Here is a 16,700-nt window from a genome sequence, read left to right as displayed (position 1 = left end):
GATTAGAGCGTTTTAAGTACATGCATTTAATCAGTCACACCTTTTCATATACCAGGTTATTCAATAAGTTTTGTCGTTTGATAAGAAAAACACAATTTTATAATTCCAAATACACTTTATTATTCAGCGCAAGAAGCGTTCCAAAGTAAACAGGACTTTAAAACAGGACAAATGGTTTTTTCTGCAAAATAGTCTCCTTCTGCTTCAATACAGCTTTTTGCACCGTCCAAAAGCACGTCGAAAGAGTGTTTTAGCTCGTTGGCCGGTATGACCGCCAGTATGCCGGTGCAAGCCTTTTGAATAGCCTCTACGTCTGCATAACGCTTTCCTTTCATGAGCAAATGCATTTTTCCGAAAAGGAAGAAGTCACACGGTGCCATATTAGGTGAATACGGGGAATGGTTAATGGTTAAAATGTGATTTTTGGTCAAATAATCGGTCACAAGCGTCCTTCGGTTGTTGGATTCTGAGCAATTGTTGGTCGTCAGTCAATTTGTGCGGAACAAACCGTGCACACACCTTTCGTAAGCCCAAATGTTCAGTCAAAATGCGATAAATCGATGTTTTGGAGATGTTCAATTCCATTTCCATGAATTTCAATGATGATTTCGCCTGATTTTTGGTGAATTCACGCTCAGTTTCGATGGAATTTCCGGTGGTCACGGATTTTGATTGGCCCACATGTTGATCGTCATTTATGTCCTCCCGACCACTTTGAAAACGTTGAAACCACTAGTTCACTCTGTTACGGGATAGGCAATCAACGCCATAAACCTTTTTCATCAATTGAAACGTTTCGGTAAAAGTTTTAACAATTTTAAAACAAAATTTATTGTTGGCACTTTGTTCGAAGCTCATTTTCGCACCGATAACACAAACATACTGACACTTAAAACGCAAGAACATCACTTCCAATCGATGAAATGTCATTCTCACTGGACAGTCGATAAAGAAAGCAGATTTTAACACACCAGTCGACATATGGATGGCGCCACCAGGGGGCGCTAGATTCAAAAAGTCCTGTTTACTTTGCAACGCACCTTCTATAATCTCCCTGAATATTAATACAATGACTCCAACGATCCTCCAATCTGTGGATCCCATCCTTGAAGTGAGAATACGGAAGGCCTGCAAAAAATACGCTTCAACAGCCATTATCACCTTTTCATTTGATGAAAAACGCTTGCCGCGCATAAATTTTTTGAGTTCAGAAAACAAACGGAAGTCGCTGAGGACCGAATCTGTTGAATACAGTCGATGCTCCAGCCATTCGAACTTTAATTCTAGGATTTTAGTCATTGTCAAAATGCTTTTGTGACAAGATGCATTGTCCTGATGAAAAAGGATTTTTTCTTCTACAAACCGGGTGATTTTTCACGAATTTTCTTGCAAGTAGTCCATAAAAAAAATTCCTCTGGCATCCCAAAAAATTAATGTCATAACCTTATTGGGCGATTTCCGGACACGAACGCGTTTCGAAGCCGAACAACCAGGTTCACACCACTCTCAGCCTCCTGTTTTGATTCAGGATCATGATGGTAGACTCAAGTGTCATCCATAGTGATGAATCGATGCACAAAATGTTGCTGAGGAAGTCGCATTCGAATGTGTTTTTGTTCCATTGTTAGCGAATGCGGCGCCCATTGTGCACACAGCTTTCTAAAAACCAAAATTTTATTTAAAATATGGCTCACACCGCCTAATGAGATGTGTAGAGCCTCTACTAAATCTTTCTCAGTCAATCGACGATACTCCGAAACCATATCCTGTATTTTGGCTATGATTTCTGGTATTGATGCGGTTTTTGGACGTCCTTCACGTGGCATTTAAATTCAGCAAACCATCTTTCTACTGTTCTAATTGTCGGTGAACGATCATAATACATTTTTAAAATTCGTTCGTGAATTTCTCTTGGTACTACACCTTCCAAAAATAAGAAATTTATCACTGCACGATATTCACTTTTTTCCATTGTAATATATAAGTCCATTGTGCCACTTTGTGATTTTTGATATCCTAAATAAAAAACTGCTGCCGGAGAACATAATTCGAACTTCAGAACTTAATCGAGCAGGTACAATCTTCTATAAGAGTGTACAGCTGCTGGCGTATGCTGATGATATTGATATCATTGGCCTCAACACACGCGCCGTTAGTTCTGCTTTCTCCACACTGGATAAGGAAGCTAAGCAAATGGGTCTGGCAGTGAACGAGGGCAAAACGAAATATCTTCTGACATCAAACAAACAGTCGTCGCACTCACGACTAGGCTCCCACGTCACTGTTTTCGTCGAAGTTGTAGATAATTTCGTCTATCTTGGAACCAGCATTAACGGCAACAACATTGTCAGCCTCGAAATCCAACGCAGAATAACTTTTCCAACAGGTACTTACTTCTTTGGACTGAGTAGGCAATTGAGAAGTAAAGTCCTCTCTCGACGAACAAAACCAAAACTCTATAAGTCACTCATTATTCCCTTACTGCTATATGGTGCAGAGGCATGAACGATGACAACATCTGATCAGTCGACGTTACGAGTTTTCCAGAAAAAGCTTCTGCGGAAGATTTATGGTCCTTTGCGCGTTGGCGAATGTCGCATTCGATGGAACGACGAGCTGTATGAGATATACGACTACATTGACATAGCTCAGCGAATTATGAGACAGCGGCTGCGCTGGCTAGGTCATGTCGTACGCATGGACGAAACACTCCAGCTCTGAAAGTATTCGACGCAGTACCCGTCGGAGGAAGCCGAGGAAGACCTGCATTCCGTTGGAAATACCAGTTGGAGAAGGACCTGGCTTCGCTTGACTGAAATTATTACTATTCAAAATCCAACTTTAAATCGTAAAAGAAATTTTTATCAATTTTCACTTTTAAAATCATAAACATTTAATTTGTGGTAAAACTTATTGAATAAATTTTGTGTTATGAGCAGTATGATTGTTGGTACATATTCATAGAGTGTAATACTTACTTAATTCTTCTCTCTTCTTTTCTATCTCATCATATATGATTCGGTGTCTGCTTGTGAACTTAAATTAATAATACAGGGTTTGTCCGGAAAGTGATACAACTGATTTTCTTTCGCCCCGACTGTACTTTGGAGCGTGCGCACATCGACTGGACTCGGTAGAGATTCCTAGTTAACGAACGAGTGGCTGGTCATTTGTCTCCGAGCACCTGGAGAGTCAGGGCAAACATTTTCGCGCGACGTGTTTCTGAGAGTGGTGCATGTCAAAAATGCAGCGTTCGTTAGAGCAGAGGTACGCGATTAAATTCTGTATGAAACTCGGTAAATCTGCGACAGAGACGTTTGATATGATCAATCAGGCTTACTCAGATGTTGCTTTGGCAAGTAATGGTGTGTTTCAGTGGCACCAGGGCTTTTTGGTGGGCCGAGAAAAGGTCGCTGATGAAGACCGGAAGAATGAGTCAATCCAAAATGAAAACGACGCTCATTGTTTTTTTTTTTTGACATCAAATTCGTCGTTCATCATGAATTTGTTTCTCCTGAACAAACCATCAACACCAAGTTTTACGTGGAAGTACTCAAGAGATTCAAACGAAGGGTAAATTGGGTCCGACAAGACATCAAGACATGGTTCAATACATTTTTTAACTCAACACAATCCTATTACTTACCGGACAAACCCTGTATATATATTGCTCTAACTGAATAATATTATGTATTTATGTATAAGTTACTCCTACATACATATGTAGTCACAAAAATCTTAAAATTAATTACCGTAAATCCAAGCGATAAGAATGATGACTTTTCTCCATATTAGTTTATTAAATGTAGCGTATAATTAAAACTTAGGTAAACCTTCATTGTATTTAAGCAAGTACAAAGGTCAGTTACTGGTAGCCAGTTTGTTAATAAATTAAATCAGTTTCACTTTAAAATATTGCAATGTTATGATAACTACTTCCGCTTTGTTGTTATAGTTATGTTAAAGCACATTGGTGCGAGACTTTGATAAATGTCTGTCAACTTAAGGTTCTGGACTTAGAAACTATTGTTCTTTTTAGACGTAATATGTATAAGGCACATGTAACTTTTTGCTGATTGATTATTTACATTAAGCATATTTCCTATAGAAGAAAGTAATTTTTTTGAAACTCAAATCATTAATTTATAAAATCAGAAATATTATTATGTTATTATTATGCATTTATGCATCATTTTTCTTGATTGGTGAGCATTAACCAAGACGCACTGTGGCCAGTGCTCAAACTTTTATATGGAAACTAAAACAATTAATTTTTTTTTTCTTTGAGGAATCGATGTTACCAGATATTGTAAAGTCTAATATAATAAAAAAAAATCCTTTTTTATGTTATAGTTGATTAAAGATTGAAAATTGGTCGAAATCAATAATTAAAGGTTGCCAAATATTTGACACATTTATATAAAAATGTTTGATTAGTTCATAAACTCTGCAAGCTGCTGCAAGAGGTATTGAAACTAAAAATTTCTAGTCAATAGAATTAATGAACCTGTTCTTTCCTGTCATATTAACCGAGCGAATCTGTATTGTGATACAGTCACTAGTTTCTAAAATTTAGACTTTAAATTAGAGACAATTTTTGTAACTTGGGAAGGTTTTGTAAGTGACAGTCACAAAAATCTATTATATTTGAATAGCAAATAGTCTAGGGGAGAGGGGTTTGTGTTGGGGTGGTGTTAACTGCGGAGAGCTTCCCCCCAAAGTTCGACTCTGGATCCGCCCCTGAACTAATCACTAATTGAGACTTTACCTCAAAATGTTGAGATTGCTTACAGAATTCCACTATAAATATGTTCAAGATAAATATTACAGTCGCAAATAGTTTAGAGGAGAGTTGCCACGAGATAATACTTTTCGTTAACTCCTAAAATATAAATTATTTCAATAAAAAATAATGCTGATTAAAGAATTATTATAATCATAAAAATAGTATTGGAATTATTACAAAATTAAACAAAAATGTATCTTATATAACAGGTGATCTAAGTAAAGGTACTTTTTTTAATAGCGCTTCAGATCGGTTAACTATAGCATATAGCTGCCATACAAACCGAACGATCGGAATCAAGGGCTTGTATGGAAAACTTTCGCATTTGACGTGGTATCTTCACGAAATTGACATGGATTACTGCTTAAGGTAATAATATAATCTCCGAAAAAATTGTTCAGATCGGATTACTATAGCATATAGCTTCCATATAAACTGAACACACAGTTAATAAAAGAAATGCACCTGTGAAGGGTATTTAGCTTCGGTGCAGCCGAAGTTAACGTTTTTTCTTGTTTTTGTTTCGTTTCGGAAAGTCGTGCGCCTGAACAACCTTTACTAATAGTTAAACTTTATTACGAAAATTCGGGTTCTGTATGTTTCGGACACTTCGCTCGACTTATTTTCAACATAATTGGCCTACTGAGCGAACTATTCGCAACACCATCACCTATCTTGAGACCCAACATTCATTATTGGATAATATTCGACCGAATAGAGCACGTCCACCACACAGTGAAGAAAATATAGCAGCCGAAGCTGAAAGTGTACACGTCGACCGTCACGGGGGTCAATTCGGCGCCGGATCGCAGAATTTCTGACTGACGGACTCGGACGTATGGAACGACTTGATGCATTTTAAGTCGAGTTCTTAAATTGAAAGCGTACAAAATACAGCTTGTGCAAGAACTGAAGCCGCTCGACCTTCCTAAGCGACATCGCTTCGCTCTATGGTCTCTTGAAAAGTTCCATGTTCCATCCGATGTATGTAAACAAGCTAAATTGCCTTATTTGGGGCGAAAAGCAACCTGATTTTCTGAAAATTTTGGAAAAAAATATTTTAAATTCGGCCTCGGAAAAAAGATGCGCCCGCTTTGGCAGCATAACTCCTAACAGGATCATCTAAAGTGAAGAAATACGTCAAAACCTTAATTTACAACTTGGACGAAGAATAAAAACTGAAAATTGAATTTTTGGGAGACGCTTTTACAAAAATTTCATGAAGATCGGTTGAGTAGTTCTCGACTTGCACCGAAATATTACCGAAACAAAAACACAATTTCGAGAAAAATTATGTTAAAGACGGACCCTCGATTTTTAACAAGCTTTCAATATGTATCTTCTGTTAAATTAATTACTTGGATCAATTAGATTACTTAGGATAATATTCAAGAAAAACGTGTTGTAGAATTTAATAAGACAATAAAAAAAATCAATTTTTAACTCATATAAATTAAATGAACTTATTAATAATCGTTACCAAACCTTCCTTCCTGTTAAAAATCATGTTAAAGCCGGTCTGGATTTTTAATTTAATTAAATATTACTCGTGTTAAAACCGAATTAAATGTCAGAGTTCCATTATTAACGTATAAATTAACCTACTTGTATATAACGCAGTTGATTCCGTAGAAGATCTATTGATTGCACAGGAAATTTCAAACAGATAAACTTCAATGCTTATATAGTTTGGATGGAATAATTTAAGTGGACACTGAAGGTGATAAATAGTACCTGCAGACGTCTTGATTTAATTCCTCCCAGAAAGGGATATAAAGTATATTCCAATCCAGAATTCACTATTTTTATGTGTAACAGAAGTGCTTTTCTTGTTAATTTCGCAACCAATTTTATGTAACGGACATTAATATTAAAAAATAAATCAAAAAATAAATACTTAAATATATAAGTTTAAATTAGTTGATAACATGATATTCTGATTTCAGGAATGCTGGAATGGTTGAATTCGCTTTACAAGAAACATGGTCCTGTTTTTCGCATATGGTTCGGTAAGGATCTCATGGTCTTCTTTTCCGATCCAGAGGACGTCAGGCAAATACTAAGTAATAACAAATTGTTGAAAAAGTCCAAAAGTTACGAAATCGCCGAAATATGGCTTGGCAAGGGACTCCTAACCAGTGCCAACGAAGCCTGGCAACGTCGCCGAAAATTACTCACACCCGCTTTTCATTTTCGCATACTGGGCGAATTCAAGGAACCCATGGAGGATAACTGTCAAATTCTCATCAGCAAATTGCGCGAGAAAGCAAACGGCGAGCAGTTCGACATATATCCATATATAACGTTATTCGCTTTGGATGCTATTTCAGAGACGGCGATGGGCATAAAGAAGAATGCGCAGATGCAGAGCGAGTCGGAATACGTGAAGGCTGTGCAGACGTATGTGAAGAATTTAAAACCCAATCTCTTGAAATGGCTTATTTTACCTACATTCCCATTCCAGCATCTGTCGCGTCTTGCACAAGCGGCTCTTCTCATTTTGGCATCGCTTTGATTTGATCTATCGCTTCACCGATGCGTACAAAGAGAGCATCGAAGCGCTGAAGGTACTGCATGGCGAAACCAATCGAATGATCAAGTTGCGTCGTCAAATGCTGCAGGACACCAACATACATAATATGGCAGACGCTGAGAAAACCGATGATGTCGGCGGTAAACGGCGTCTTGCCTTCCTCGATATGCTGCTGATATCGCAGCTAGAAGGTGGCGGTCTAACGGATCTTGAAATACGCGAAGAAGTCGATACTTTCTTGTTTGAGGGTCATGACACCACGAGCTCTGCCATGGGCTTTTGCATTTATCTGCTCTCCCAGCATGAGGACATACAGCACCGCGCTTACGAAGAGGCCGTAGCAATGCAGGGACGTGAAAAGGAAACCATGCGTTACTTGGAGGCGGTGATAAAAGAAACGCTACGCATTTATCCTTCAGTACCATCCTACTCACGAAAAACGCAAGAAGACTTACAAATCGGTAACATAACAGTGCCAAAGGGAGTCGCTGTCAGCGTATTGGCCTACATGGTACATCGTGATGAAAATAGTTATCCAGAACCCGAAAAATTCAACCCGGAACGATTTTTGGCCAACGACAAAGAGTTGCATCCATTCGCTTTCGTAGCATTTAGTGCAGGACCAAGGAATTGCATTGGTAAATGAAGTTAAAATATTTTATTAAATCTTCAGTTCTGCAATAACTCATTAAATTTAATTTTCGACTCGCTTTTAGGTCAAAAGTTCGCTATGCTGGAGTTAAAGCTTGCGTTATCGTCGCTTTTGCGGAGTTACGAGCTGTTACCAGTGAAGGATTTCGTACCTAATCATTTGGCAGAGTTGGTGATGAAAAGTGGAAATGGCATACAAATACGTATGCGGCCACGAAAATAAAAAGCGTTACAGTACAATCGACTTAAAGCTTGTAGAGTTTTGAAAAGCTTAAATCATAAATAATATTAGTTTCTTTTCGGGTAATAGTGGTTTTGCAATTTTTTTTCTGAAGTGCAATTGCTTTAAGGTGTAAAACCAATTATATAGCGTAAAGTCATCCATATGTTCGAAAAACTTGATATTAATTATATAGGGGATAGTCCAAAATTTCGCTCAAATTTATTTATTTTAGGCACAAATATACACTATTATGAATGAAATACGCTTTCTTATTTTCATTGGGATAACTCACATATTGGCCATATATGCGGTACAAAGTCACCCGGAAGTTTGAAAATCTTTCTGTATATTAAGTCTATGGAGGTTGATAGAAATATTGGTCCGATTCAACCCATTTTTTAAATATGAGGAGTGAGCAGGGTTATCCTCCGATTTCATCCACTTTTACACTGTCGGTAGAAATTCTTAAAATATTTGTACTCAGTAAATTTGGTTGTTGTGGCGTGAGTGGTTTAGGAGATATGTACATTAAACTTGTTAGAGGGCAGGGTCACTCCCACTTTTTCAAAAAAACTGTGATGCTTTGTGCCAAATTACAGTTTTATATCTTAATTTGGTGCTTAGTTATGGCACTTTATATGTTTTCGGTTAATGGCGATTTGTGGGCGTGGCAGTAGTCTGATTACGCTCATCTACGAACTCGAATTTTTTTTGCAGTAAGGAGGTTGGAGTCATATGTAGAAGTTCACGCAAGTGAGGAAAGTTCTTTGATTGCCATTCACTTGGGAGTGGCCAGAAACGATTTTTTACATATGGCTACAAGCAGCTCACGACTTTCGGTCCTAGACCAAGTATCCTCTGGGTAGCACAGAACATCCGTTTGAAGGCGAGCTAAAGTGAGAAGGCAAAACATCCCCTCCGCAGGGTTATGCGCTGGGTTTGGGTCCCGCCACGTAAAAATACGAGAAAGACGATGTGACCAAAGATGCCTTCTATGAGCGCTTGGAGCGCACCTATGAGATCTGCACCCGCCACGATGTCAAAATCGTGCTTGACGACTTTAACGCCAGGGTGGCCAAGGAAGGTATATTTGGCACAACAGTCGGTAAATTAAGCCCCCACGAGGAAGCATCCCAAAATGGGTTGAGGCTGATCGACTCCACCGGGGCCCGAAATATGGTTATCTGTAGTACTAGATTCCAGGATAAGAAACTTCATCAAGCTACCTGGCTGTCATCGGTTTGAAAAGCCACCCACCAGATCGATCATGTTGTGATAGACGGAAGACACGTCTCCAACGTTTTAGATGTGTGTACGCTCCGAGGTCCTAACATCGACTCGGACCACTATCTTGTCGCAGCCAATCCAGCGAGGAGTGCTGTGTCGCAGTGGAGAGAAAACATCGACCACGACACGTGCGGTATGGGATAGATACCGAGAGTTGAAGAGAGAAGCGAGACGCATCTGCAGACAGAAAAACAGAGAGGCCGAAATACGTGAGTATTAAGAGCTTGACAAGCTGGTCAACTAGAGTTATGCTCGAAAATTCTACGAAAAAATGCGGCGACTAACAGAAGGTTTTAACACCAGGACATACTCTTGTAGAGCCTTTCGAGGTGATCTAGTAACCAATGCCCAGAGCATAATAAAATTGTGGAGGGAACACTTCCCCAGCCTGCTGAATGGCAGTGAGAGCACAACGCCTGGAGAAGGCGAACCCGATTCCCCAATCGATGACGATGGAGTAGATGTTCCATTGCTCGACCATGAAGAAGTTCGAATAGCAATTATCCGTCTGAAGAACAAACAAAGCTTCTTTCAGCAAAATCCTTGGGTATCGGCTATAGAAATTGCGAAAAAATTGGAAAACTCAGATTTCGCTTCAGTGCATCCAGAAACTGTGCGGAAGTGTTTAGGAGATAGTGGATTTCATAGCAGTGTAGCCAGAAAGAAGCCATTTATTAATACTACTAAATATATTGATGGAGATGAATGTTTTTGGGCCAACGTCATCTTTAACGATGAAAGCAAGTTCAACTTGTTTAGCTGTGATGGAAAAAACAGTATGACGCAAAACAGAGAAGCATTGTTGTCAAAAAACTTGCTTCCTGCGGTTCCGTAATGGTGTGCGTTGCATGTCAGCGACTGGTGTGGGGAATTTAGTTTTAAACGAAACATCAATGGATCATATGGTACACTTTCCAGGGGTGTATGTAGACTTTATTGGGCGACTGTATATAATTTTTTACCATAACATAATCCCCGTCCATATACTTTTTTTGCGTCCGGTATTTATCTTTCAGCAATTTATTATAATTTTGAGACTTTGAAATATTTTCTGCTGTCTTATCCCTAATTTCTGCTAAGTTACGTTCATTTTTGTTTAAAACATTTTCTTCTAGTCTTTCTCTAAGAAAGTCACCGACAGTTTCCCTTTGTGAAAATCCGAAAAGTAGTTCCCTTGGAATTTTCAAAAACTTTTGATGAAAACGCACTGCCAGTGATCAGATATCAATATCCTTGGACGACTTCAACAACTAAAATAGTTTTTTTTTATGATTTTATTGTAGCACTGAAAACTTTGTCACTTCCCATATGACCCATTTCACCGTGGTACTTTCTCAATAAAAGTTCTTCCATCTCAATTGGTACATAAAATAGTATATTTTGCCCGTTTTTTTTCTATAAATTAAGACATTACGCAATTCAAGAACACCATTTTCCCTATTTTCCAACTCTTTCCGGATCCCAATAATTTTTCTTTCCCGATTTTTGGCAAATTGACAGATTTTGCTCAAAAGTGTTTTCTTCAAGAACTAGGATATTTGAAGTGCGTCCACATGGAGAATTCTGTTTCCATTACGATGTTCGAGAACATATTGAAAATTTTGTAATTCATGTGCCCATCTGGCTATTCTCGGATTTACTTTCTTCTTATTTAAAATTAGTGTGAATGAAATTCAAACAGTGACTATCTTAAACTTCAATCCTTGCAGATATACCCGAAATCTCCGAAATGCATAAATAATAGCAAGTGTTTCCAGCTCAATGCTGTGGTATTTAGATTCGGGCTCGCTGGTATGTTTCGAAAAAATAAAAGACTTCGTTAAATTTGTCGTCACTCTTTTTTTGTAATAATATTGCACCAAATCCCCCATTGCAATGCAGATCTGCATCATCTCTTGGATCGTAAATCGCTAAGATAGAAGACCCAATTAATTTATTTTTAAGTTTCTCGAAACACTGTAACTCGTTTTCTCCAAATGTAATTTTTTTATAAGTTTACATAGAGGCTGAGCTTCTCGTGAAAAATCCTTGACGAATCTTCTAAAGTATTTAAACCATGTACAACTTTTTTGTTATTTTGTATAGGAAAGTTCACTATAGCTTCTACATTCTTTTCATGCTTTACTCGAAATGTTATATCCTAAATAGCGTATTTTTGACTCCATAAAATGGCAAAGACTTCCTGCAAAATGTCTAAATGCTCTTCTCTCTCTCTTCTTAATTACTAGTACCGTCAAAATAAATACCAATTTTTTCTGGTCGAATCAGATCATCGGAAACATTGCTAACCAACCGCTGGAAAGTTGAAGGGGCATTTTTCATGTCTACGTGATAGAATGCACTCTTTAGGTCCAATAACGAAAAAATACATTTATTTGCTAGTCTATCTAGCAGATCATCAATAAGAGGCAAACATTTGTTATATTTCAATGTTAACACACACAAAGCTCTCGTTTGGGTTTTCGGCATACATTTGCTAAATGTCCAACGGAGTTGCAATTGTAGCATCTCACGACTCCCGCTGCCTGTTGTCCATTACTCGACTGCACATGTTGATTATCTGCTGTCAGTTTCTTTGCTACTTACCATGGCAATTGAATATTTCGAAGTCCTAACAATTATTATTAGTTATGAAATCGTTGCATTTTAGCATGCGAACGTAAAATGTTATCCGGAATACCCTCAATTAGATATTCAACCAGTTCATCTTTATCGATTAGAATTTTATTTGCCCGAAACAACTTTTCATGGAAATATCCTCGAAACGATTCGGTAGTGAACCACTACCTTGTTTTTAGCATAAAATTGCTTGTTTTCTCTTCAAAGAGAGAGAGCTCATTTCCACTAAAAACTAAACAATCAAATCACCTCGAGCATGCAACCGCAATGCAAGGCAATGCGCTAACCTTTTAATTTATTTGTAATTAGTGCTCTTATGTTGTTATCATCAAGTTGGTAAACACTCTGAATATTTTATAGTTGTGTTTGCCATAGTTTAAAGCATTCACCACTACAAGAAAAGTCAGAATAAGCTCTTTCACATCTGCGCTCCTTCGTTGATTTCGTCAGGAATGGTGGCTTGTGTATAGTGAGCGCCAGCGTCAACCGTCGAATTTCGAATATTTCCACGAGGCTCCGCAGGAATTTATTGTAGGCGAACAATTTGTTCGGCTCTATTACTTGACGACATTTTGGGTACAATACAACCACTTCTGATATTTTAAACAATTTTATTATACGAGGGCTGCTATATATGTACATATAAGTATTCTGGCCTAAGGCAACACTAAGTGTTGCCAGGTGCAATCTAACATTTCCTTTGGAAAGTTTGACATTTTTTAGCATAACATCACTCAGAACGTTTTGTCATTTAACCGTGAATTGTTTTATTTTGGAATTAACTCGTGAAAATTTTCGTGCGATCATTTTTCACAACTTTCGACGTGGATTATCACGACAAGAGTGCATGAACTAAAATCTTTGTATGGCTATGAAACCATCCTATAGCACTAAAAACTGGTACAACGAATTCAATCGTGGCCGACGCTCGCTCAAAGACGAATAACGTGAAGGTCGTCCAAAAACAGCCGTTGTGCCAGAAAACATCGATGCCGTACGTGAACTGATAATGCAAGACCGTCATGTAACATACCTTCAGATAGAGGCTTGCCTATGCATTTCTCCCACCAGCATACATTCGATATTACAAGAACACCTGGCCGTAAAAAAGCTTTGTTCTCGTTGGATCTCGCACAATTTGACAATCGCTCGAAAAATCGTGTGGATTGGTGTAAAGAAATGCTGAAAAAATACGATCGTGGTGCTTCAAAAGACGTTTATAAGATCGTCATAGGTGACGAATCATGGATCTATGAGTATGAGCCCGAAACAAAACAGCAATCGACAAAAAAAGTATATAAACAAAAAATAAAAAAAAAAACAAAAAAAACATTTTCGTTGATAAATATGCCTATTAACATTATTAGGCCAGAAATATATAAAGCAACCTACGTATTGGACGGTCTTTAAATGATTACGCACACGTTTTATTTTGTCGACAATATGACCGCATATGTTGTTTCCACCAAGAATATAGTAATAAGTTGTAGTTTGTTTAGAAATGCGAAAAAACTACCAAAATTAAAAGATAAATGAATTCATTGCATACTTCTAGGTTGAACAACTACAGTTGTGTCCAGTAAGTAAGAGAAGCTTAATAATTTGGCTTTTAGGTAAATGTTTTAGCTTATTTCTAATCTCTACCTCACAAAAGAATTTTTATTAAATTTATTAAGTTTAAAATGTAAAATGAAACATCTAAAAAAGCATAAACTGTTTTAACGAAAAATATAAAAATAAATAAATGAAATTATATTTAGGGAACTTTATAATTCACACAATTAAAAGTTTTTAAAATAATTTTCAAACACAAAATGGCGGCTGTACGGACTTTTAATATAATTTTTCCAAAATGTATCCGGCTGCTTTTGAAATTACTACTTGAGTGACTCCTACAGAAATTCATTAACAACGTCGAGTATATGATATGATGCCCTTAGTGGCGTTGAGTCTGACTCCAATGACCTAACATAATGAATCTGCTGGCCATGAGCATTGTATCATACTTCACTTGAATATGTATTCAATATAATAACGGATATCGAGCTTAACCTCTAAAGGCTTTTTCGATTTAGATTCTATTGCGTTGATGTAGTTTCTATTGCGTTTGTAATCCCCGTTAACCGGACCTACTAAACCTGTTCCAAGTTTTTAGTGCGGCATTTTTTCGATAATGCCATATACTAAACCATGTTACAATGGAACGGATGACACTTGCGTTGAGTCATTGGACCATGTGAGGTCCCAACCTACTTAGGGGCAATGGCTCTTCTGCAGGAGTTCCAGTTTTGAAATGTTCTACCCCTTCAAGGAGAAGATGAATTGCGAAAATTTTGTCTTCCTTGTGAAAAGTCAGATTTTTGTCGACATCGATTTTAAAAAACTTTTAATCAGTTTTACATAAAAAGTATAAGAGATTGAGATTAAAAATAATCAAAACCAAGAATTCTTTTAATTAGAAATTATCTTACTTATTTTCGAACGATTTTTCTTCCACCTCTTCCCAAAGAATTCTCTTTAAAATCGAAAATAACATCAGAACCACCTTCATACTTGTATAAAAGCGTCATGCACTTCAATCTTCTTCAGCAATCTAAATGGAGGCACAGCCAACCCGCAATATGGAAACCGCTCTTGTCGCGCCTTGTGTACGCCAGTGATAAAGAGATGCCCAACTCTTGCAGAAAGTTTAGACGCTGAACCCAATTTTCGACGATTTTCAAGCATAAATCGGCCGATGTTGCTCCAATTTCACGTTCGATATTCGTACGAAGTTCATCAGTCATCGGTGGTGTCAAATCGCACGACCGAGGCGGCCAATTGACTGGGCCATTTCGTGAGATGGTTCACGTTCACCAAACTTGATTTTCAATAAATCGATTGTGACATTCGCTGTGTGGCTTGTGCCGCCGTCCTGGGGACCATATATTGTCCAAGTCCATATCATCCAATTCGGGCCAAAAATATTCGGTTAGCATTGTGCGGTAGCGATTCCCATTCACAGTAACGTGCCGGTCTTGATCATCTTGAAAAAAATACGGCCGTCGGCCCATAAAATGGTAATTTTTTCTGGATACAATGCTGATTCATTGAGTACGTGTGAATTACTGCCTGACCAATAAGCATATTTTGCTTACTGACGAAGCCATTCAGTCAGAAATGAGCATGAGGCGCTGAAGATGACTTTTCAATGAAAATCCGGATCATTTTCAAGTTGTTGCTCAGCCCAATTCAATAACATACGACGATTCTGGTGGTCAAGCCGCTTTAGTTTTTGCATCAATTAGATCTTGTAAAGATGTAGGCCAAGATCTTCGCCACAACGTCGTCACAGAGATTCAAAATGCTTGAGAACGACGTGTGAGAGACCGATTTGAGTATTCCTCATTGATGCGCTAGCGGCAGCAATAATCTCGACACTACAGGCACTTTTTATCTCACTGCTGCAGGAACATTTTGTGGATTGAAATTTTTCCACTAGACGCTCAATTGCTGATCTGACAGGACGATTATGACGACCATAAATTGGACGTAGCGCTCTTAAAGTTGAGTCTACTGACTCCGAATTTCGGTAGAAAATTTTAATAATTTCGACTCGCTGTTGGACCATATATCTTTCCATGGTCATATGGCAAACATTACTGAAGAGAAATGCCAAAAGAGCGGAAATATATAAGGCGTCGCTTGCTGTCCCTATCGAACTACTTTTGTAACGTCCCTATTACAAACCCGTTATTTCTTGAACATATATTAAGTTTGCCGCGCAGTTTATAATACTCAGAATGAAACGTCGGAGACCCTTTGAAGTATATAAATAGTGTCTACCAATAGGCAATTCGTGATTTTAACAGCTTGTGGCGGCCAAACTTTCGTGTGCTTCAGGAAACACGATTCCATCCCCAAAAATTTATCGTTTGTTACCAATTGTGGTATAGTGGCATCATGGGGCCTTATTTCATGCGAAAAAACTCAGGAAATATAATTAAAAAAAAATAGCGAGCGTTAAAACACAATGATGACCGACAAGACAGTGCGCCACGTCATGTTTCACGTCTATACCAGAACACATTGCGTGCTAAGTTTGGCGAATCTTTAATTTGGAGAAAAGCACCAGTCAACTGGCCGCCCAGATCATGTGATTTAACGTATGTATCTTATCTTCTCCGGGCTAATCAGTCAGCAACGTTTGAAGAGCTCGAAAATTTTATTATTCAGCACTATAGGCGAAATTCTCCGTCAGTTTTTGAAATATTGTTCTGAAATTTTGAACACGTCCTTTTCTCAACAAGAAACTGTAGGAACCGATGAACGATTGGAATCGAATATTGGTATGGAAAACAATTTCCAGGTATCTTCAAAAAATTTCAGTTAAACTAATATAGCATATAGCTGCCACAAACTGACGTTTTACGAAAAACTATTTTATCTGTCAAGGTATCTTCATGAAATTCAAAATAGATTATTATCCAAGGCATTGCTAAAATTTTCGAACATATTGTACAGATCGGCTCACTAAGCTTATAGGTGCCATCGAAAACGATCGATATTTTTATACTATATTTTTTGCTATAAAAATGCAACTGTGAAGGTTAATATAACTT

The 16,700-nt window shown here is 37.8% G+C and overlaps 2 protein-coding genes and 1 long non-coding RNA gene across 4 annotated transcripts in view; 2 read left to right on the top strand and 1 right to left on the bottom strand.

Moving 5' to 3' along the window:
* Positions 1-16,700, top strand: part of LOC126759164 (frizzled-3) — a 485,412-nt gene that overhangs the window by 263,005 nt on the left and 205,707 nt on the right. The gene's annotated exons all lie outside the window — the stretch shown is intronic.
* The window catches only part of LOC126759202 (uncharacterized), a 152,013-nt gene that overhangs the window by 93,527 nt on the left and 41,786 nt on the right, over positions 1-16,700 (bottom strand). The window lies entirely within an intron of this gene.
* LOC126759172 (probable cytochrome P450 4s3) overlaps positions 1-16,700 on the top strand; it is a 33,297-nt gene that overhangs the window by 5,910 nt on the left and 10,687 nt on the right. For both annotated transcript variants that reach the window (XM_050473849.1, XM_050473848.1), the window contains exons 2-4: positions 6,733-7,186; positions 7,251-7,957; positions 8,036-8,122. In XM_050473849.1, coding sequence (XP_050329806.1) covers positions 6,733-7,186; positions 7,251-7,957; positions 8,036-8,122 — 1,248 coding nt within the window. The remainder of the gene's footprint in view (positions 1-6,732; positions 7,187-7,250; positions 7,958-8,035; positions 8,123-16,700) is intronic.

The sequence above is a fragment of the Bactrocera neohumeralis genome, chromosome 5 (genome assembly GCF_024586455.1).
Source record: "Bactrocera neohumeralis isolate Rockhampton chromosome 5, APGP_CSIRO_Bneo_wtdbg2-racon-allhic-juicebox.fasta_v2, whole genome shotgun sequence".
NCBI classification, from domain to species: domain Eukaryota; kingdom Metazoa; phylum Arthropoda; class Insecta; order Diptera; family Tephritidae; genus Bactrocera; species Bactrocera neohumeralis.
Note: the sequence above shows the minus strand (reverse complement) of the source record. Positions and strands in the feature narration are given on the sequence as shown.